At 40.6% G+C, this 21,349-nt stretch overlaps 1 protein-coding gene across 1 annotated transcript in view; it reads right to left on the reverse strand.

Annotated features, from left to right (window-relative positions):
- The window catches only part of Cenpe (centromere protein E), a 57,255-nt gene that overhangs the window by 32,047 nt on the left and 3,859 nt on the right, over nucleotides 1–21,349 (reverse strand). Inside the window, exons 5-20 of the mRNA XM_023703848.1 lie at nucleotides 21,056–21,175; nucleotides 20,510–20,591; nucleotides 20,263–20,330; nucleotides 20,115–20,180; nucleotides 14,439–14,490; nucleotides 13,379–13,466; nucleotides 12,965–13,094; nucleotides 11,885–12,004; nucleotides 10,698–10,856; nucleotides 9,706–9,853; nucleotides 8,522–8,610; nucleotides 7,040–7,207; nucleotides 1,947–2,021; nucleotides 1,633–1,752; nucleotides 728–850; nucleotides 478–643 (exon numbers count right to left, since the gene is read on the reverse strand). Coding sequence (XP_023559616.1) covers nucleotides 478–643; nucleotides 728–850; nucleotides 1,633–1,752; nucleotides 1,947–2,021; nucleotides 7,040–7,207; nucleotides 8,522–8,610; nucleotides 9,706–9,853; nucleotides 10,698–10,856; nucleotides 11,885–12,004; nucleotides 12,965–13,094; nucleotides 13,379–13,466; nucleotides 14,439–14,490; nucleotides 20,115–20,180; nucleotides 20,263–20,330; nucleotides 20,510–20,591; nucleotides 21,056–21,175 — 1,774 coding nt within the window. The remainder of the gene's footprint in view (nucleotides 1–477; nucleotides 644–727; nucleotides 851–1,632; nucleotides 1,753–1,946; nucleotides 2,022–7,039; nucleotides 7,208–8,521; nucleotides 8,611–9,705; nucleotides 9,854–10,697; nucleotides 10,857–11,884; nucleotides 12,005–12,964; nucleotides 13,095–13,378; nucleotides 13,467–14,438; nucleotides 14,491–20,114; nucleotides 20,181–20,262; nucleotides 20,331–20,509; nucleotides 20,592–21,055; nucleotides 21,176–21,349) is intronic.

The following is a 21,349-nucleotide window of genomic DNA, read 5'->3' on the forward strand; positions in this document are numbered from 1 at the left end:
CCCATGTGACTCTCCTTAGGCACACTCTACGTCATCGATCACTTTCCTCTTTGGCCCCATAATCTTCTTGATCAGAAAATTTGGGACACTACCGAGGTATATGACGAATTTTATTTTATTTATTTATTTGGTTTTTTTGGTGATCTCAGGGATTGAAGTCAGGACCTTGTGCTTGCCAGGCAAGCACTTATTCCACTGAGCTATCTCTCTACCCCAGGTAATCTGACTTTTAATAGCTCTTGAACCAACTCTCAAAATCAGGATCAACATATTTGAAAAATCATTTAAAGCTATGATGATTTGAACCTCCTGGAAGTGTTTATAAACACTGGCTACCAAACGATATTATAATTGAATATTAAGTTATCAAAGAAAACAGTCTATTGGTTTTTTACTTATCAGACAGTTACCAAATCATTTGGACACATTTTTAGAGAAAATCAGATTTTCAAAGAGATGTCTGAAATTATAAAATACCTTTTGGAAGTTTGCCATTTACAAGGGAGGTGAGGTTTGTTATTTCATTAAAGGCAGATTGTAATTCTTTCTCCAGATCAACTTGTATTTTCTTTTTTGCCTCCAACTGGCTTTGATATAACTGGGTATCAATTTCCATTTGTTTGCAAGCATTTGCAAGTTCTTTCTATTAAAGAGAAACACTGAAAAGTCACAAGAACGCACTGATCATTTTCACAGCTTTGTTACAGACTTTTAGAACTTTTCTTACCATTTTCTCTTTCAGCTCTAGATTCTCACTCCGAAGAAAGGCTGATTCTCTCTTGGCATCAAGGGCTACAGTCTCAGCATCAAACAAAGACTGTTTCATTTGTTTTAGGTCATCATTATTTTCCTAGACAGACAACAAAAGACCAATTTTAGCAGATTTCAGTAAATTAGAAACACATACGCAGGCATTATTCCTATCTATCCACAAGGATGCGCATATGCTAATGATCACACAAATGAAAAGGAATGGTATTTTCCATAATGAAAATTTAAAATATGCTGGTCAGCAGCAGAATGCTCACCTATCGTGTGCAAGATTCTGGGCTCAACCCGAGCCACCAAAACAAAGCAAAATGACATAAAACAAAAACCAAACACTCTGTACCAACACCAAGGTATGCAAATACTGTAAGAAATCTGTTACCCTTTAATAAAAAATTAGCCAACAAAACAGTACTTGTATTATAGTGGGAATACTTGATATCTATCAATGAAATGAGATTAAGTCATGATAAACTATTGATGATCTACACCTCATCCTTATCTATACTTATCAATTCCAACACAAATGGACCTTAAGATCTTTAACATACAATTCAATAAATATTTGTATAAAAACTGAAAACATGAGAAGCTTTTTCAACTATTTATCTATTTTGTGGTACTGGAAGCTTGTCCTTAACTTCCTTACATTTAATCAAAGAATGACACACTCAACTTCCTATGGACATTTATTTGTGAAGTGGCAATGATCTGAATGGTCCTTTTGTTGCAAAGCTGACAGATGAAATATGAACACAGTAGTGACAGCTACGCACTGCACAGTTGGCCCAATGTCAGCGCCCATGACTGCAGCAAACTCGAGATGTCAAAAGGACCACACAGAAATGGGAGCCTGGTCTTTACCGATGAGAATGGTGAGTCTGATGGCGCGTTCTCTGACTTCTGGGAGTCTACACATTTCTGCAGATTCTTAATTTCAGCTTCTTTCTCTCTGAGCAGTTCTACTTTTGAGCTTAGTTCATTCTAAAAGAATCCAGAAGAATGAAACAGATTTTAGTATTTGATTTGGATTTGACAGGATCAAAAAGTTTAAGCTGATAGTAAAATTGAAGCATGAGTACTTAACGAATAATTCTTTTATTTTCAGTCATCATGTTCAATGTCATGTGGGTTTTACAGTTTTCATTATCAATAAAAACATCAACATGAATGCTTACCTCGAGGTCCTGATTATAAACTTCTGCATGCTTAACTAAATTCTTTAGGTTGGTGATTTCGTGAATTAGTTGCATCTGTAAGAGCATGTGAACAGGCACCAGAGGAAGCCGACAGTTAATAAAGCAAAAGCTTCAGATTCACCCGACAGAAGTAGAGGGGGAGGCCAATTGTTCAAGTTATCACAACAGAGCCTCAGTATTTAAAGTTCTAAGAAATATGGTCCAGACCCACAGCACCAGCGAACAGGGACAGCATCTCAGCACGACCCCAATAAAAATGATACAATCTATTTCATTAGCTACCATGACACCATTAGTAAATTAGTAATCACCAATTAGGGAAGCTAGTAGAGTGGCAATCAGATATATGTTCATCCTAGAACACATTTTGTTTTAGTACTGGGGATTAATCACAGGGTTTTTGCCCTGAGCCACACCCCTACGCTTTTTTTTTTTTTTCCTCCGCCTTCTTTTTGAGACAAAGTCTCACTAAATTGCCCAGGTTCAGCTTGTACCTGACATCCTCCTGCCTCAGCCCCTAGAATGCTGGGATTACAGGTATATGCCATCATGTATGCTGAGATTTCTCTTTTTTTATTACCATAAATTGTTCATTTGGCTATACACTGACAGCTTTTTATTTATTATTTTTTGGCAGAACCAGGGATCAAACTCAGGACCTTGCACTTGCCAGGCAGGCGCTTACACCACTGAGCTATATCCCTGGCCACTGACAGCTTTTTAAATGAGCTATGATTTGGAATGTAGGTTTGGATTAAAGTTGGGTGGTTGATATCTATCATAACACTAGTTAACCAAACTACAAAGTTATGGGATTACCAACTATTACCTTGATCTATTCTACAGAAAATACTGGACTTATCATGTTATTGCTTTATATTGTTTAACTATCTAAAAGTATGAAGGTGTCAGTATTTCTATTGATGTTTCCCTTCTCCCAAATTATCTGTAGCAATAAATTTTTGAGCACTAGAAAATTCTGTGTTCAAAACAGGAAAACTATAACTGACCAAGAAGCACATTTTCCTTAGAATTATTGAAAGGTCACAGTCAGATGAGCACTTAATAAATAGATGTCAATTCCAGTGGAACGTAGAGACTCAAGAAAATAGTAACTTGTCAGGCAGTATTTTCTGGATGCTTAACTAGTTTGACTACTTTTAGATTTCAGACTAGTGCTAGAGTTGACATTCCAATGTTAGGTCAGTGCTGAAAACAGAAATATATGAGCCACATGTGTAGCTTAAAATTTTTAGTCTTAAAAACTTCATCTTTTTAAGTCCCTGTCCATTTTTGACTGTCATGTAGAAAGAAAAAAACAAATCACATTTACCATGAAGAAACAAATAATCAGTGAAAGTGGAAGGTCCAAATGTCATGCTGTTTAAGGCCAGTCAAGCATTCAAGCAAAATGTGTGAGAAGCAAATATGATTTAAATATGATTAGATTAGCAGTTAATCCACTGTGACATAATATTAAATATTTCAGGTAAAATGAATTATTAAACTTTATAAGACAAACATCTAAACATTTCCAACTTATGAAAATTATAAAATTAAACAAATCAAGTTAAAAAATGGGTAAGATTTTTCTTTTATTGTTCAAGTGTTATCATACTTTTAAAAAAATTCCTCTAAAATTTATTATTTAAGCAAACTCTATCACTAAGTTTGCACTCACTTGAAAATTATCTATGACTTTTCATAAAACCTTTAGGAAAACCAGGGAAATGAACACCTGTCTCCAAACCATAATTTGGCTTTCTGTCAAATTTTCTTCAAAAATGTAGGCTTTTAAGTTCCAAATCTGGGCTTAAATCTGGCACTGTCATCCAAGATACCATGCTCTAAGACTTAACCCAACTTCCCTGACAAAAGCCCACTAAGAATCACATCCCTGGGAGCAGCTCCACCCTAAGTCATACTTCTACATCCAAACACAGGCTCTTATTTTATGGAGAGTTAGAGACAGCTTTGCAAGTCTGATAATACCTGTTGATTCTTGTTCCGGATGAATAGGTACTCACAAATTCTGCAAAATATGTAATCGGAGCAACTACTTTGAATATAACAATACACACTCTATTTTTTTTCACACTCTATTAACCATTGTTAATTTCCTACTATATTGTTTTGAAATTCTGTATCATTGTTTTATTTATTTATTTATTTATTTATTTATTTTTTTTTGTGTGTGTGTGTCCAGCTCAGCCCACCAGGGGGCAGGGCTGGCTGGCATGTGGTGCTGGGGGATTGAACCGCGGTCCCTGTGTTTTGCTTAGCTTAGCTTGTTCTAAGTAGGTGCTTTAGACCACTGAGCCATCTCACCAGCCCCGTGTATCATTGTTTTTGTTGTTGTTTTTTTTCCTCTTTAAAAAAAAAACACCCTGAAACTACAACTCTAAGGCTTTGGGTTCTGGATGCTAGGAAGCGGGTTGGAGTCCTTGAGTGTTTACATGTGAATAAGATGGGATAAATCCAGGGAAGAGAATGAGTGTTAGTATACCAACCCTTCACTACCAACCTTCTTAACTTGAAGAATCATATTCCTTTGTATGAAGAGAAACCCCAGACAATGATTGCCTTGATGCAGCTCATTGTCCAGACTCACTAGCCCACATGGACTGGCAGTTCCTTCTGTTCAGTACTGAGGAGCATCATCATTACTCAGCCTGCCCTATGATGTCGGAAGAAAATGCCCCAGCTGAAATGCTGGACCCTAAGCCTCAACTTATGCCCATGACTGTTTTCCAGGAGAAGATCCCTAGTAGGACTTGAATGCAGAAGAGGACGCACCCTGATTGAATGGTACCAAGAGGCCCACCTAAACAGCTTGAAAGCCAGAGAAAAAAGGGCCATGAACTCATGCAAGATCTGAGGTACTTCAGGGGTCAGAAGAAAGCCCAAGCCAGTCATAGGAGAGGCTGTATGAGATGCTCTATCTGTATACTCCCTTAGGCCCTGCAGTGGCTGAGAACCAACAGATGAGAAATGTGGCATTTATTAGCAAAGCTCAGGGAGATATCTGGAGCAAGCTCCAGAAGCTGGAGGCTTTTGTGGAAATGAACATCAACCAACTGTTGGAGGTTGCCATATAGGTATTTGTAACCTGAAATCAGGAGGCTTCACAGGAAAAATAGCAATGAAGAAAAAGGCAGACATGCTGACAGCCATCCTGGCAGAATGATCGGGACATCCCCATGAGAACACTTCCAAGGGCAAAGAGCAAAGCAACCAAGGAGGCTGATCGGAAAGCTGAAAGAAGGGGCCACTGTGCCTGGAGAGGAAACTAAACTGGAAGTAGTATGTCCACTAATACAGGAAGGGACACTGGAAGAACGAATGTCCCTAATGGCTAGAAAAAGCTCCCCTTTTTCCTGAATAAGAGGGCAGAGATCAAGTAGTCCAGAGCAGATACCAGGCAGCTCAGAGGGCATGTGGGGCCCAGTAGGACAATTTTGTAGGACTGACTGGCATTGCAGAATATGAGATCTAGGCCAGATTGGGATCTATTTTGTTAGGCTCCTAAGAGCCTAAGGTCCAATTAAATGTGGGAGGGCAGCGAAAAAGACTAAAGTTTCCAAGAGCAAGTCAGATACCTCTATTTTCATCTGTCACAGGGACAGTGACAATTTGGATCTGGGAGATAGCTGGGAGTTTGCTCAATTCCAGTTCTAATGACCCAATGCTAAGTCCAGGCATTCCTTGGAGTCATAGGTTTCTGTAGAATCTGGATACCTAACTTCATGGTCCTGGCAAGACCCCTTTGTGAAGCCACAAAGGGGAGAGAACAAGAACCTCTGTCATGGGAGCAAGTACAGCAAAAAGCTTTTGAAGAGATCAAGCCCTCACCAACACACCAAACCTGGGATTTCTGGACATGACTAAGCCTTTATATTATATGTCTAAAAGTGCACTGGCATAGCACTGGAAGTTTTAACCCAGGTCCTGGGGTCATGGCACTGGCAGGTAGCATAACTCTCCAAGCAATTTCAGTTCAGGGCTCATTACTCTCGTCTGTGAGCCCTTGCAGCTATGGCTTTATTGGTGGCAGAAGCTGACAAAATGACTATGGGAGGACTGACAGTCCACTACAGTGTCTTGTACAAGTCCTTATCAGGTCACAGGATCTGCGCCATAAGGGTGTGAGTGCCCTGCAAGGAGTAAGTTTCTGGATGTCCAAGGTGAAAGTAAAGACCAGAGTTCCTCTGAAGAAACAAGTGAGCCTTTTTTCTTTGTTCCCCTTTTCATTCCACACAGGCTACAAGCTTACTGATTGGTGCTACTCACACTCTGGGTGGGTCTTCTATCTTCAGTAAATCCTTTCAACCAGAGAATTATACTAATCCAAACAACTGAGCATTCTTACTCAAATGTACCTAACAGTTAATTATTACATTATGGAAGACCTAACAAAGCAAATGGAGTGGGATAGCCAGGGTTATTGTAGGCACAGAATGGGAAGCTTATAGACCTGTCAGGTGGTTGACTCTAGTCTTAGTCCAGTAAAACTTTGAATGACCCTTTGGAAAAAAAAAAAAAATCTGCAAAATAACTTTATAGTGTCTGTGGGTGCTAAGATATTCCACTATGGAGGTCCTGAAATCTTCGGGCAATTTTGAGGGCCTATGGTCTAATGGTTTCATTCATTAATCAGTTTCTCTAGCTACTCTAACATTTTAATTACTTAAGAACAGGTATACTGGCTAGAGAAAATTCATTAACCCATGGTATCCATACATCAAACAGTCAACCAGATCTATGTCAGCATCTGTAGCTGTCTCAGCAGGGAACGGCTGTTTCCTCAGGACAAAGCCAGGAGATCCACAAAGCCCCCACATAGATGTTTTCAATTTCTTCTTCTAGTAGGCATGAAGGAAGCCAATGTGACTTAACTGTTTTAAAAACAATACAAGCTAAATACTGTATTTCTTAATTTCTCTACATTGCGCATATGTATAAAAAATGGTCAATCCTTATTGCCTCAATTTTAGAAATAAAAATTTTTCAGAGAATGGTATCTCTTTTTAATGCATGGACTTAGTTTAATTTGACATCTCTACTTGTCTTACCTCTTGATCTTTTTCAGTTTTTCTTTCTAGAGCCTCAAATTCATCCAAGTCATTTTTTTCTTTTAATTTTAATCCCATTTCTTCATTTTCTCTTCTTAGTTGTTCATAGTCTAGTACCAGATTATCGTACTTAGCACGAAGTGAGTTGAACTCACTTTCTACATTTTCCTATTATAAACAAAAACAAATTTCCCTATTAGAAGGGACTCAAACCACAGTCTTTACTTCTTTAATAAGGTGAACAATTCATGTACCTTTGAACCACTGGTAGTTTCCCACCTTCAATTCTAACAGTCTATATTTTGGAAAACTAGCTTACTTAGAACAGATGTTAAAAACAAAACAAAACAAAACAGATGTTTATACTTTGGAAGCAGTAGAACAAAGATAGATTAATTCTAGGTCTGCTTCTGCCTTCAGGGCAAGTTCAAGTGTGAAGATGAACATTGCCCACCTGACCACAAATCGTGCAGTGCCTAAGTATTAAAGCTGCTGATTTAATGGCTCACACATTTTACTGCTATTCTTCAGATGGTTCAACTCAAAAAGGAAACAGTGTGGCTATCCTTTCAATCTCTAATGATGGTAAGTTTAACTATACCATTATGGCAAAGAGATTTAAAAAAACAAACACAGCTTAAAATGGGAATAAAAAAAAAGACAGCAAACTCCTAAAATATGTGTCAAGGATACAAAAGCACTTTGTTTACAATAACCACTGATAATAATTACCAGCAAGTATAACTGTATTCCAAATTAAAACGACAGTGTCTTTAGCAGACACATGAGCACAAGAACACGGCTCGCCTTCACATGAGCATTCTGGAAGCTGACAGCAGTGCTCACTCACCACAGCACCGTTTTTTCTGGCTGAGGGACCCTGCAGGCTCCTCCTGCGTGGATTCAACAGAGCTCAGAAAAAGTGCGGGCAGCCCATGGTTGCATCAGTACTTGTATGTACTCCTTTCTTCCCGTCACTGTTCTCCTCAGAATGCAGTGTAGTATGTACTGCGTCGTGGCATTTCTACCGTTAGGGGTCACCACTAGAGATGGCCTAATTATGTGCAAGTGTGAGCCATGCCTTTTAAGCAGGGATTGGGCATCTATGGCCTGGGTATCTGTGGGGGTCACAGAGCCCGAGGCCTAAGGAGGCAGAGGGTCAATGAATGGTACCTTTCTCAGTATCATCTGGCAACATTTTCCTCCTCTGACGTATCACTCTTATACTTATGCCTGAGAATACTGGTGCTTTTAAATTAATCTTGTACCTCCATGGGATTTCCCAAAACAAACCAGATAGATGAGCACACACCTGCCTTAAGAACATTTTAGCCTCCATCTAAATGCCTCAGTTTTCAAGTAGAAGTTAAAAGAAGTGGGGAAATCCTCATTAGAATCCAAACTGTCTCTGATGCTAAGTCAGAGCTGGTGACAAGCTACAACCACAAAAACCACAAGGTCATGTTCTGTAAGACGCATTACCTCAGTTAGTAGCTTTGTGGCTGAATTCCACTCTATCTCCGTTAATGTATCAAGAGTATTGCTGAAGGTATCAGACTCCAAACAGAAAGCTACAATGAGGGGAAAAAGAAATGTGATGCTAACATGCATAATGTTCCCTAAAGGTCAAATTAAACACTATTAAAAAAGTGTGACAGAGGTAATAAATAATAAGCTGAGTGTGTCCTCAGGGGTGAATGCCAAAAACACACATTAGCAGAGGTGAGTGTTCACAGCACTGTGTGAACTAAGGCAGCTGGTTGGGGTTAGTGATGAAACATGGGCTCCTTATCACATACAGGTAAAAAAGACAAATTCTGAGTTGGAATTTTTTTTTTTTTTTTGCGGTACTGGGGATTGAACTCAGGACCTTTCGCTTGCCAGACAAGTGCCTATTCCACTGAGCTATCTCCCCAGAACCTGAGTTGGAAATTTGATCACTGTAAGTATTTTTTTTTTTTTGGCGGAACCAGGGATTGAACTCAGGCCCTTGCGCTTGCCAGGAAAGCGTTTATTCCACTGAGCCATTCCCTGGCCCCCAAGTATTTTTAAAAATGTGCCTAAAATCAAACTACAGGCTATAAGATATTGAGGTATAATTTTGAAACAGATTTCCACATAAATGCCATCCTTTCAAGATAGCTCAGTGGACTAAAGCTCCTGCTTAGGCAAAGTGCAGAGGCTGGGGTTCGATCCCCAGCACCACATGCCATGTTGGCCCCATCCCCGGGACATACTGAGACATTGATGGAGACTGGGAGTGGTGGTCCATGCCTATAATTAGGAGGCTGAAAAACAGAAAGGATCACTACAAGTCTGATCTGTGTAGTAAGATCCTGTACTAAACACATAAAAAAGAAAATAAAAAAGTAAAGACTGGTAAAGTTTAAGGCAGATGTTATATGAATACTAATTTAAATGAATACCCAGAACAACAATAAATAAAAGTATCTTTTGGATTCAACTACTGTATCATTCCTGAGATGCAGAATTTGTAGAAAATTTCATGAAAGTTTACTTTTTAAAAATTACTTATTTTTAAATCATAATTTCCATTGTAATCTACTGTAAAATTAAATACATTTTATTTCAACCTATTTATCATACTGCGTTCGTAGCCTGGCTTGTAGCGAAGTGTGCATCACCAAATGCAGACAGGCACTCACACTCGTCAATTTCCCCTAAGGGAGTGACAGCGCTCCTGGATGTCCTTGTTGTCACAGTTGCGGGCATACTAAATTCCTTTACATAGTTTGAATCCTTCATTTTGTTAATTTTGCCAAAGCACCAAGTAACTCTTCGCCTTCTTTTTGCCTAAAAAGCAGAAACAAAATTACTTTATGTACACTGGAGTTCTGACATAAAACAGGAAACTAGTTACTAGTTTTGAAACCACTGATTATCTTACTACCTGAAGGACATTCTGAGACAGTTACATTATTCAGGCTGTTTAATACATCATAATTTATTATGATACATCTGATGAAGCTACATCCTCTCTTCTTTTTGTTTTTGGTGCTGGGAAGTAAGCCCAGGGCCTCTGCAGGCTGAATAAGCACGCTGTCACTGAGCTGTACCCTCAGCCGCTACATTAGGAGTTTCTAGGACTCATCCAAGGGGCACTTGTCAACTCACAGCCCTTCAGGATCACTTACCCTGCCCCACCCCTGGGCACCTAGCTGTAGCTGGGAAGGAGCAGCCAGGAAGCAGCATTCAGGTCGCCCGTGTGACTCCCTTGGGAGTCACTCTTTCTTTCTCAGGCTCCCGGATGCCAGTCCCTGAGCTTGGGAAGCCAGAGCCCACCATGTGCTTGCTCTGACCCTGCTGCCCTCTCTGGGGCGTGTGGCCCCGGGTATCTGCCCGTCTATCCTTCCTGCTGCTCCCTCCTCTCAGCTTCATGCTCAAGTCTGCGTGCTCCTGCCTTCTGAAAAAGACAAACTCCCAACTGCTCACGGGGCTCTGCCTCGCGACCCACTCACTCCTTCCTCACCCTGACTGCCCCGCTTTCTCCTGTTTCTTAACCTCCCGGGCTAGCAATACACACAGCACATTCAGGGCTTCCGGACTCTCCTGTGTTCAGGGATAAGAAGCTAAAGCACACAATCAACCTCGGCCGGCCTGTTCTGCTCGCTGTAAGCTCCCATCCCCTACGTTTTACCTTGAATTCCTGCTGTGATGTGAGGGAAGACGAGGTCACCAGCATCCTTGTTAGGTTGTGAATTTTCTCATCCTGTACTTTCTGAAGCAAATCTTTTTCATCCAAAAGCTGGGCCAGTTGGTCCTTTTCCATTTCCTGAGCCCGAGTCTTTGTATTTACCTACCACATGTAATAATAGGTTATGTTAATAATACATGTAGCTGGATTTTAGAATTTTGAAAGTAGCTTAAAGGACAGACTATTGAATTCACATGCGATTTATAATTTAAATAAAAAATACCTACATGTAGAACCCCACATGCTGTAACCATAATCAATAACTTCTCAAACACATTTCTTCTCATCACTATACTTTAAATCATGTAACTAACGTTATTCATTTTTTATGTATTTGGTACAGGGTCTCACTACACAGCTTGGATTTGTAGTAATCCTCCTGTTTTCAGCTTCTCCAGCACTGGGATTACAGGCGTGCACCACACCTGGACTCTGGGGCCAGCTCTGCACACCTGGGAATGGGGCTGGCACGGCATGTGGTGCCAGGGATGGACCCTGGTCCCTGAGCGTGCCTAAGTAGGCGCTTAGTCCACTGAGCTATCTTGGCGGCCCTAACAATAATGCTATTAAGACAACTCTATTAATGGTCTGCCAAACATGAACCACTGGCTGAGAAATCAAGAGAGCCAAGGTTGGAATACCAAAGACAAAGATAGAGATGTTGCTGTCTTATCAGACTATGATGTTTTAGCTCACTTTTAAGAAGTCCAATAAAATGAAAGATTTGTACAAACTCCATGATGATGAGATAAACCACTGAGAATGGCAGGACTATGCTATCTGATTACATTACCGTCTTAGGGTCAGGAGAGGAATTCAGGGAAAGTGAAGAAATAGAAGGTTGTTTTCAATAACTACACAATGTTTCTTTCTAAACTAACTCAATATATACTTGTGAAATTAAAAATTTCAAATCTTGCCCTTGGGAAATAAAGAACAAAAATAAATTCAAGAAATCCAGTCTTTGAGTTCATATAGTAAACTAAATAGTTTTGAATTATTTCTTTGTAGCTAAAACTCATTTGTTTTAAATTTAAGTTGTAGCAACTCAGATATCCCTGAACTGACTCTGTGGGCAGATCTCCATCACTCAAAATTAATCTCTATTAAAATAAAGCATTCATGCTCACCTCCTCTAATTGCTTTTTGAGGTCCACTATTTCTTTTCTGTATCTTTTGAGAAGCGCTTCATCACTTGATACCTCGTTGACATAAGGAGTGTTCTTCATGTATTTCGCAGTGCTAGCAAACTGGGAAAAGCATGTAAAAGTATAACATGTTCAAAACTAAAAATGGAATAATGCTTAGGTTTCTTGTAACAAATTGTCTTTAAAAACAAAACTAAATGAAACAATAATACTGCTGACAGTGAGTCAGCAGTATTAACAAGTCTGACTACAGCAAGACTTTGACGTTTCTAATGACTCTGCAACCCACTGAGCCTGCCCCATGGTCTTCAGGAGTTGAGACCCCTCTTAGATAATATAACCCCACGCACTGCTCTGTGGCGTCCTGTCCACCCCAGGGCTCTTGCCCTACTCCGGGGGTCCACTTCCTCACCTCTGAGCTCCGTCCTGCTTCACCTCTGCTCCACAGTGGTCCTGCTGGAGGATGAGTCTCCCACCATGGACCTGACTTTCCATCTTGGCAGTGCTGAGGGCACCTTAATCCAGAGCTCTGTTTCTGATCAGCATGTCCCCAAAGCCTGAGCACCAGACCCACTTTAAGTGGCAGGTGAAGGAGGTGACCTTCAAGTAACACTGGACCCTTCACTGGCAAAGCTATTCTACTGAGCTTTAGTCCCCTGCCCCTGCTTTTTTTTTTTAATAAACAGAAAACACAAAACAGGCTCAAAATAAAGGCAGGGACCCATTAGCCAGCAGAAATTTAAGAACTATAAAATATATATCTCATTTTGATATTTCCTATTTGTGGCAAGTTATATGAGTTTTTTTATTTCTGTGGATATAAAGTTTGTTTTTATTATAAACTGAACATAAAATATGAGTTATGGTAAAAAAATATGGAGACCTATTCAAATGACTCATGTCTAAGAAAATTAGATTAAGGAATGCTATTCCATAGACAATGCACCAAGTTTACTATCACAGGCGTGTCAATGTTAATTAAAGAAATGATATCTAATTTACATTGGTGATCTTTGAAGCTGCTCTTGAGCCATACTGGGCTGAGATGCAAATCAAACTCACCTGCAGAGTGGTCAGGGTTTCATCAAAAGATGCTGGTGTGACTGTGCAGATGATACGTGTCTTTGCATTTCCTCCCAAGGAATTCTGGAGAATTCGTGTTAATTTGCTATCTCGATAATTGATGAAACCACTTAGCATGCAAAGAGTTAGGGGAGACAGAGAATTGAGAATTTTACATAACAAAAGTGGTTGGGCATTAGTGCACAGCACTTAGTCAATTTTAAAAACTAACTGTTTACAACTTATGAGACAAATGAAAGCAATGAAAAATATTTAAAATAGTAAATTCAGTAGGGTACAGTCAAGAAGCTGTGCTCAGAATTACAAAGCTTTTGTGTTGTGACAGAAAATACTCGAGTGTTAATTTTTTACCCCCTAACAAACGTAAGCAATAGGCCCAAGGGATAAACTTACCCAATCTGTCCATCGCTTAGTTTCTTGATCACTTGTCCCAAAATAAATAAGCTTCGATTTATATTACAGCCTTCCTTGAGTCGCACACCTGAATATATTACACAAATATGAAAACCAACTATACTGCATGAGATGATAAACTTATTTATGAAGTTTTAAGAGAAATTACACATTTTGGCTGAGATGGGACAGTGTTTGTTTTGGGTTGGACCTGGGCCCCTGGTTAGTATAACTGGCAGGAGCTCACTTCCTGTTCCTCTTCTGTGAACCAGGAAGGTCCTGGCCTGAGAGAAATGGGAGAGGGAGGGAGGGAAAGCCTGTTTCCCTACAGAGCTCCTCTTATAACTCCTTAGTTTAGATCTTCTTTTTCCCGAATCATTAAATACAGGCAGCCACAGGATTCCAGCCATTGTTTTGCTGCCTATCAGTCACCTAGTGTCTTCACGGGAATCAGGTTGTACCTTTAGAGACAGCTAAGGCGTCAAGAAGGTCATGTACATGGGGGAAGGACCTTAAAATCAGAACATTAGGGCTGAAAAGATGCCTCCCACTACTTAGTCTCTCACCAATAGGAAGGAAACTTTGACTGTTTCTCTGGGACTCTGGGCTTCCCAGCTATACAGTCCTCTCAAATGCATAATTTTAGTTCAACAGATGCTAGAATAGCCCCAGGTAAATTAGATACAGATGCTGGTGTTTATGATAGAATTTTATTGGAAATTTGTAACATTTTACTAGTTTTTTAAAAAATATTTTTAATTTTAATTTAACTTATTTATTTGGTACAGGGTCTGGCTATGATGCTCAGACTTGTAGTGATCCTATCTCAGCCTCCCCAGCACTGGGATTACAGGCATGTGCCACCATGCCCGGTTCTGGGACCGGCACAGCATGTGGTACCAGGGATTGAACCCGGGTCCTTGTGCTTGCCAGGCAGGCACTTACACCCCCAAGCTCGCTCCCCAGCCCACTGTACTAGTTTTGAACACACTCAGTATCATGTTTTTTGCCATCCAACAGGAAGACATATAGACTAATGTGTTTTGTGAGTTCTGTTTACCTTCAGCTCCTGTTTGAGCAGCTCTTTCACTGCCTGCAAGGTCAACCAAATTCTGTAGAATGAAAGCAAACTGTTAAGATGGTAATTTCTATAATACTTTCCAAGCTACTGAAAGAATATTTTTAGTACATGGCCTATCTATGTGTTCTGCCTGGGTCCTGGCTCCCACCCCAGGAGGTGCTCTGGTACCTCCTTCCCCTCATCTCTACACATATTCTCTCTTCTTTAGGATACACTGTACGATGCTCCCAGTGTAGGTTGTTCCTGAAGAGTCCAGGCCTTCATCACGGCAGACATGAGCCTTTATAACCTGGTAATGGTGGCAGCAGGTTTTGCTGTTGCTTCCGTGGTTCCAAGCTCCAGTCTGCCTTTGCTCCACTCAATGGCCAGGGCAAAGGGCGCCTGCCCAGTGTGGCTCTGCCAACTCCTTCCTTCCTTCCATTCTTGAGCCAATCATTCCTCCCACTGATCACCAGAGCTCTTCATGGAGGTGACTTTTTCTCAGAGCACTGATCTGTTGGGCTGGTTGTACATGGTCTTGACTACACCATCGCACTTTACATGCAAAGACCTCTCATTTCAACAATAATAAGGAACATAAGTGACTGCCCATCACACTCCAGACAGTGTGTCAGGTTCTGGGGTAACAGTGGAGAGCCAGAGGCATGGGGTCTCTGCTCTCCAGTCCTGCAGGCCCTACTCAGCAGAGGCTGTGGAGAGGAGAGGGCACAGGAAGAAGGGCTGTGACAAGTGTAATGGAGATTATCTGAACAGACAGCTGGGAGGGACAGAACATTTTTTGAGCTGGGTGCCAAAAAGGCTTTATGCTTAAACTAAGATTTGAAGGACAGGGAAGAAGCTAGTTATGCAAAGACTAAGGCAAACTACTCAGAAAGAATAGGGTCTCAAAGTAGAGCGCTGTGTGTTCAAAGACATAAAGGGCAGTGTGACACAGTGAGCAGAAGCTGGGACAAACCCAGGTGACGGAGAAATCTGGATTTCCCTAAATGCAATGGAAGGAAGCTCTGGCCTGGGGACCTCATGCAGGGACAGAGACATGCCTAACATGAATGTCTATGGCTTAGCTGTGCCCTGGGAAGCAGGCAGCCACACAGAAGGCTGTGTAGGATGTGGAGTATGGGGCAGCATGGTGCAGAGGAGGTGCCCAGAGGTTCCCAGTGGGAGGACAAGGCACCTTTTATGTGCTAAGCACTGGGCCCAGCTCACAACAGGGGAAAGTGCTGGTACATGTTCTGAGAGCACTGAAGGAAACTGGACTGCTAGTTCCTTCTCTGGGGGATCTTTCAGCAGGTAATTACATATTCGTGCTTCAGCTCTTTCCTTGAGGGCTCCTTTGCTTGCACACAGAAAGAATCTAGTCTTTTGCCCAGCATCAACTCTAGACTTATACATGCAATGAAAGGGTACAGTAGTGGTGAAGACTGTGTGGGTATGGGTGGGATGGCACAAGGGGTTGGGAACTCCTCTTGTAGAGCAGAGGGAACTGAGTCGGCCTGCTGACGCCCACTCGGTCTTGTCCTGGAAGGTGACATCACCAAAGTGTGGTCGGGGTATTAAAAACTTGTATGACAGCCTGAAGAAAGGACGAGCAGAGTGCTTGCTGGGGGACAGGTTCAGAGACAGAGGCAGTGATGGTAGGGAAGTGAGGGTCTAAAGGAGGCTACACTCACAGAAATGCATGAGACAAACAAAGAGAAGAAAGGAAAACAAGGCCACAGCTCTCATGGGTGTCCTGCCTGTGTGGCAGAAGGATGTTGGCTTACTGAAAGACACGAACAGTCATCAGGGGAGGAAGAAATCTGGCTTTAGATAGATTGGAGCTTGAGATGATAGTGGGATATGAAACTCTAGCAGTCTTCAGAGAGATGAATTTGACCCTAGAGATTGTAGAAGATATAAATATCTGGCGGTCATCAGCATGACAATGATGACCCAAGGCCTGAGAGCAAGAACCTGAGGTGGGAAGGCCACAGAGCACTCTGAGAGCCCACTACGAGGAAGCAGAAATGAAGACAGAGAGTGGAGGAGGAACAGAGACTCGGGAAGCTGGACACTGGGCACCCCTCCAAGGCCAGAGGACACCAGAAGGGCCGCTTTATAGGCTGAACAGGGCTTCACAAAGATTTCCACAGCTGGGCAAACCAAAAGTTTGGCCGAAGTTCTCTAAAAAGATCACTGAGGACAGAGCAGAGGACAATGAGAGAAATCATCACATAACTCACTGAATAATTGAGTATTAAATTTAAATTATTAAGAGAAAGTTGAAACTATAGTGAAGTATCACAGGCCAGAATTATAAAACAAATTTGGTTTTCTTTTGTTGTTTTGAAGTTAAAACAATATTAAAGTGGACTAAGATAATTGATGTACTTTTTTTTTTTGTGGAACCCCAGCCTTAGGGAAACGCTTATTCTACCAAGCCATCTCCCTGGCCCCTAAATGATGTACTTTTATAGCAAAAAAAGGTAAAGGAATGCATATTAATTAAAAACTGATTTTACAAAATCTGAAAATGAATAAATGTGTTACAGATTCAAATTTTCCCCAAGGTTTTCAAAGCAAGTAGGACAACCTTAAATCAAATCTCACACCAAGCTGAAGAATCTGATCCAAGGATGGGGACTAGATTAATGTTGGGAAGCGACAGGAAGAGCAAGCAAGGGACAACAGTGACAGTGCTCCAGGAGGGGAATTGGAGGCCACAAAGCAGGAGGGGTGGGCTGAGTGATGTTAGCACACACATTCAGGATATGTGTACAGAGTTGGACTGCAGGTCTTGTGGGAGGGTGAAGTGACATCACCCAAGGGGCTGGGGTATACAGCCTTGCCCTTGGGCGGGGGAGCAGCTCGGTGACAGAGCAGCTGGAGAGCACATGCCAGGGCGACAAAAGAGAACATCTGTGACACAAGTTTCTTCTTACTGTTCTTAAGAAAAACCTTAGGGCCCTCCGGATCCTGAACAGACCCAGAGCGCAGGCCCGACCGAGGCCGCAGGATCCTGAACAGATCCAGAGTGCAGGCCTGGCGAGTGGGTGAGATGACTGGGGCCCTACGGATCCTGAATAGACCCAGAGCGCAGGCCCGACAGGGGTCGTGGGATCCTGAACAGACCCAGAGCGCAAGCCCGGCGAGTGAGTGAGACGACCTGGGGCCCTCCAGATCCTGAATAGACTCAGAGCGCAGGCCCTGCGAGTGAGTGAGACGACCTGGGGTCCTCCGGATCCTGAATAGATCCAGAGCGCAGGCCCAGCAGGGAACCCTTCAGCAGAACTCCCTGCAAAGAAGCTAAAGGCAAGACCCACCCAGCTGATTCAGGAGCAGAACATCTTCCCAAACAGATACAAAGGGTTCAACTCTAACGCCTGCAGCAGAAAGAAGTGGAGCACATAGTCAAAACCAAACAACATCCACCTGGAGGAATCTGAACTTCATAGATCCGGACCTGGTGCTAAGGTAATAACTTTATCTAAGCTCTACACCAAAGGTCAGAAGACAGTGGTATACAAAATGACAAAGAGAAGGAAAAAAATGCAGTCTCAGGCCCAGAGTCCACCCAGTGCAAATGCAGAAGACACTAGCACTGAGGAAACTGGAAATCACACACCAGATATCTCTGAAATAATAGCATTGACAGTAAAGAATCAACCGCAGAAAGGTATAGAAGAAATCAGATCAGAAATAATTTCGGAACTAAAAAATGTAGTGGTAACTATAATCAAAGGAGTACTAAGTGCTTCTAAAGAATACACTGATAAAAAAATAGAGGAGAATATAAAAATGATGGAATGCCTGAATAAACAATTTAGGAAAGAAACAGAATGTATGAAACAGGTTCAAAGTGATATACAGGAAATTAAAATCTCAATCACAAGCTGGCAAAACTGTTTGCGTGAAAGTGAAAATAGACTTTCTGACCTGAAAGACACCATTGTGGCTAGTGAAAAAGTAAGAAAAGATCTCTTTAAAACAACTAGGATGCAGGAAAAAATAATTCAATACCTGCAAGACGATGCAAAGATGAACAATGTGAGACTGATAGGCATCAATGAGAAGGAAGGAGTCAATACAAATGATACAAAAAGAATATGGGCAGAAGTAATAGCAGAAAACTTCCCAAATATGGGGCAACAATCTGACATTCCTGTAACTGAAGCATATAGAACTCCAAATAGTATCAATCCAATGAAAACCACACCCAGACACATAATAATCAAGATTCCAGAAATTCAGCATAGGAACGGTATACTAAAAGCTGCTAAAGAAAAGAAACAGATCACATTTAAAGGAAAACCCATCAGAATAACGGCAGATTTCTCTTCACAAACCATCAAGTCAAGAAGAGCATGGAGCAAAGTACTTCAAGTCTTGCAAGAAAACAAATTCCAACCCAGATTGATCTATCCTGCAAAACTCTCTTTCAAATATAATGGAGAAGTGAAATATTTTCATGACAAAGAACAACTAAGGAATTTCATGATGACAAAGCCAAGCCTACACAGACTACTAACTGATGTTCTAGAGAGGGAGCAAATTGATCACAGCCCCATGAATGAGAACAGAAAGAACCCGCCAAATAGGGCAAACAATTAAATAGAGGAGAATAAGAGGTATACAATAATAGTCTTTAATTATTCTTTTGTGTTCAGCAGCAGAATATTTTCATCAGAACACCCTACAAATGGACTTCTCTTCCATCCTATGAGTCATGATTCCACCTGAGTCTACAGGGTGGATTTCAAAGAAATAGCTGTAGCTCACTTCCACAAGTGACGCCTAGCCACCGGTAACTGTCACGGTCATTCTGCATGTCCACAACACACTAGAACTTTGTGGGATATCCTATCCTCAAACTGTGAGAATTGCTGGTCATTTATTTGCCATTCCAGTATTTATCTTATGTTTTACTCTTAGTATGTCTTTGCTATCATGAAAACTTTTTCTTAGTTCAATTGTTTTGAAACATTTAATTTTCTGAATATTGCTTAATCTGAATTTTTGTTGTAAGATTTATACTGTATCTTTGACTTACAATTTATTTAAAAGACATTGTATGATATCTTCTCGTAGTATTAGAAACTTTAAAAAGTATATTTCTATTTTCTGTTGACTTTAAAAAAAAAGAACAGAGGTTTGTACCTATGTTGTTTATTTATTATTTCTTGCCTATATCTTGTAATATGAGAAACTACTTTGGCAGTAACAATACATAATGTATTAACCATTGTTACTCTCCTAAAAAAAAAAAAAATAACTAAATAAAAAAGAAAAAACTTACATAATGCGATTTATGTTTTAGCCAGTCTACCTAAAGGTTTTGTTGATCACACAAGGCTAAATTATACTAGCTGAATAAAAAAAGCCTTACAATTTAAGATTACTTATCCTATTTTACTGGTGATTAGAAAAGCCTAACCTCTCATAGTCTTTATGTCTATAATTTAGGAGATAGCAGTTGCGACCTAACAGGAAGAAAATCCCCAATTCTTTCTACAACATTTCAGCTAGTAATCTGATACTACTGATGAGACCAGTGGATTGCTAATTTATGATGCTTTTCCTATTTAATTAACAATTCTTATTAAAGCAAACATGCAACACTTAAGTTAAAGTCTGCTATGGCCAGGTGGTGCCAAATTAGGGTTCAGGAGTACTTACCAAATGGGATACCTTGATAGAGCCCTCACAACTAGAAGGCTCACCTTTCTCTCTGCTTTCCAAAATCTAGGCAGAAAGGGCAATTTGTATGAAAATTAGTGTATGTGCTTTCTCAGAAAGATCAGAGGTAGAAAGGGTAACTACTTACCATCCTGAAAATGGTATGTGAACGACTGCTTCTTTGATTCATTTTTGTTATTCCATAATGTCTGTTCTCTGTAAAATGAGTTATATTTCAACTATAAATACTGTGTTCTAAGAAAAACTTTAATTTTTACTCTAGCCAAATAACAAATGTGACTTGATGTCTATTTTACTTGAATTTAACAATGGAAAAAAGATTGAGAAGAGTTGTTATAAGTGTGTTAAAGAAAAGAACTACAATACAGTCTTACTTTCTCCCTTCGTGATCCAGTTCAAAGCCATTTCTGAAGTATAGACCACTTCTTCTGTGAGATCAGCCACGTACACATTCCTCTGAAACCAGAGTTAACCAGTTTAATTATGGAAAATTTAGAGAAACAGTCAAGGAAATATACCTTTCAAAAAGAAGACACAAGCCATTACAGAATTCATTTATGGAAGTTAAAATGTGGAATCACCATTCTGTGGGAAAAGAGGAAGCAATTTTATGAACACCTACAATCTACTGCCTGTGTTGAAGCACACCAAATCCCAGCCTGATCTTTCCATCTTGCTATTTTTTTTTTTTTTGGCAGAACCAGGGATTGAATTCAGGCCCTTGCGCCTGCTAGGGAGGCGCTTATTCCACTGAGCCATCTCCTTGGCCCCCCATCTTGCTGTTGTTAAGCACTTCAACCAAAATACTACAGCTGTACTTTAAGATTGTACATATTAAAGACAGCTCTATAAACACTTAAATTATGCAGAACAATACCAAGAAGAGTCTGTTTCACAGCTGCCTTAACTCCATCACTTACATTGATGTCTTCTCGAATTATCAGAGGTTTCATTTTTTGAGCACTGCAGAGTAAATCTGTAATGGTTTCATTGTATATCTCCATGTAAGACACGCGCAAGAGAAATTCTCTATCCGGAAACTAGAAGAGAGATACATGTAGAAACATCAAAAAAGCATTCAATTAAGAAAATCTAATACTGAATGCATATCCATTAACATTACAGTGTCAAGAAATGTTCTTCAGGGGGCCTGGGAGAAGGCTCAGTAGAATAAGTGCTTTCCTGGCAAGTGCAAGGGCCTGAGTTCAATCCCC

This window comes from Octodon degus, unplaced genomic scaffold, assembly GCF_000260255.1.
Source record: "Octodon degus isolate 3935 unplaced genomic scaffold, OctDeg1.0 scaffold00183, whole genome shotgun sequence".
Lineage (NCBI taxonomy): Eukaryota > Metazoa > Chordata > Mammalia > Rodentia > Octodontidae > Octodon > Octodon degus.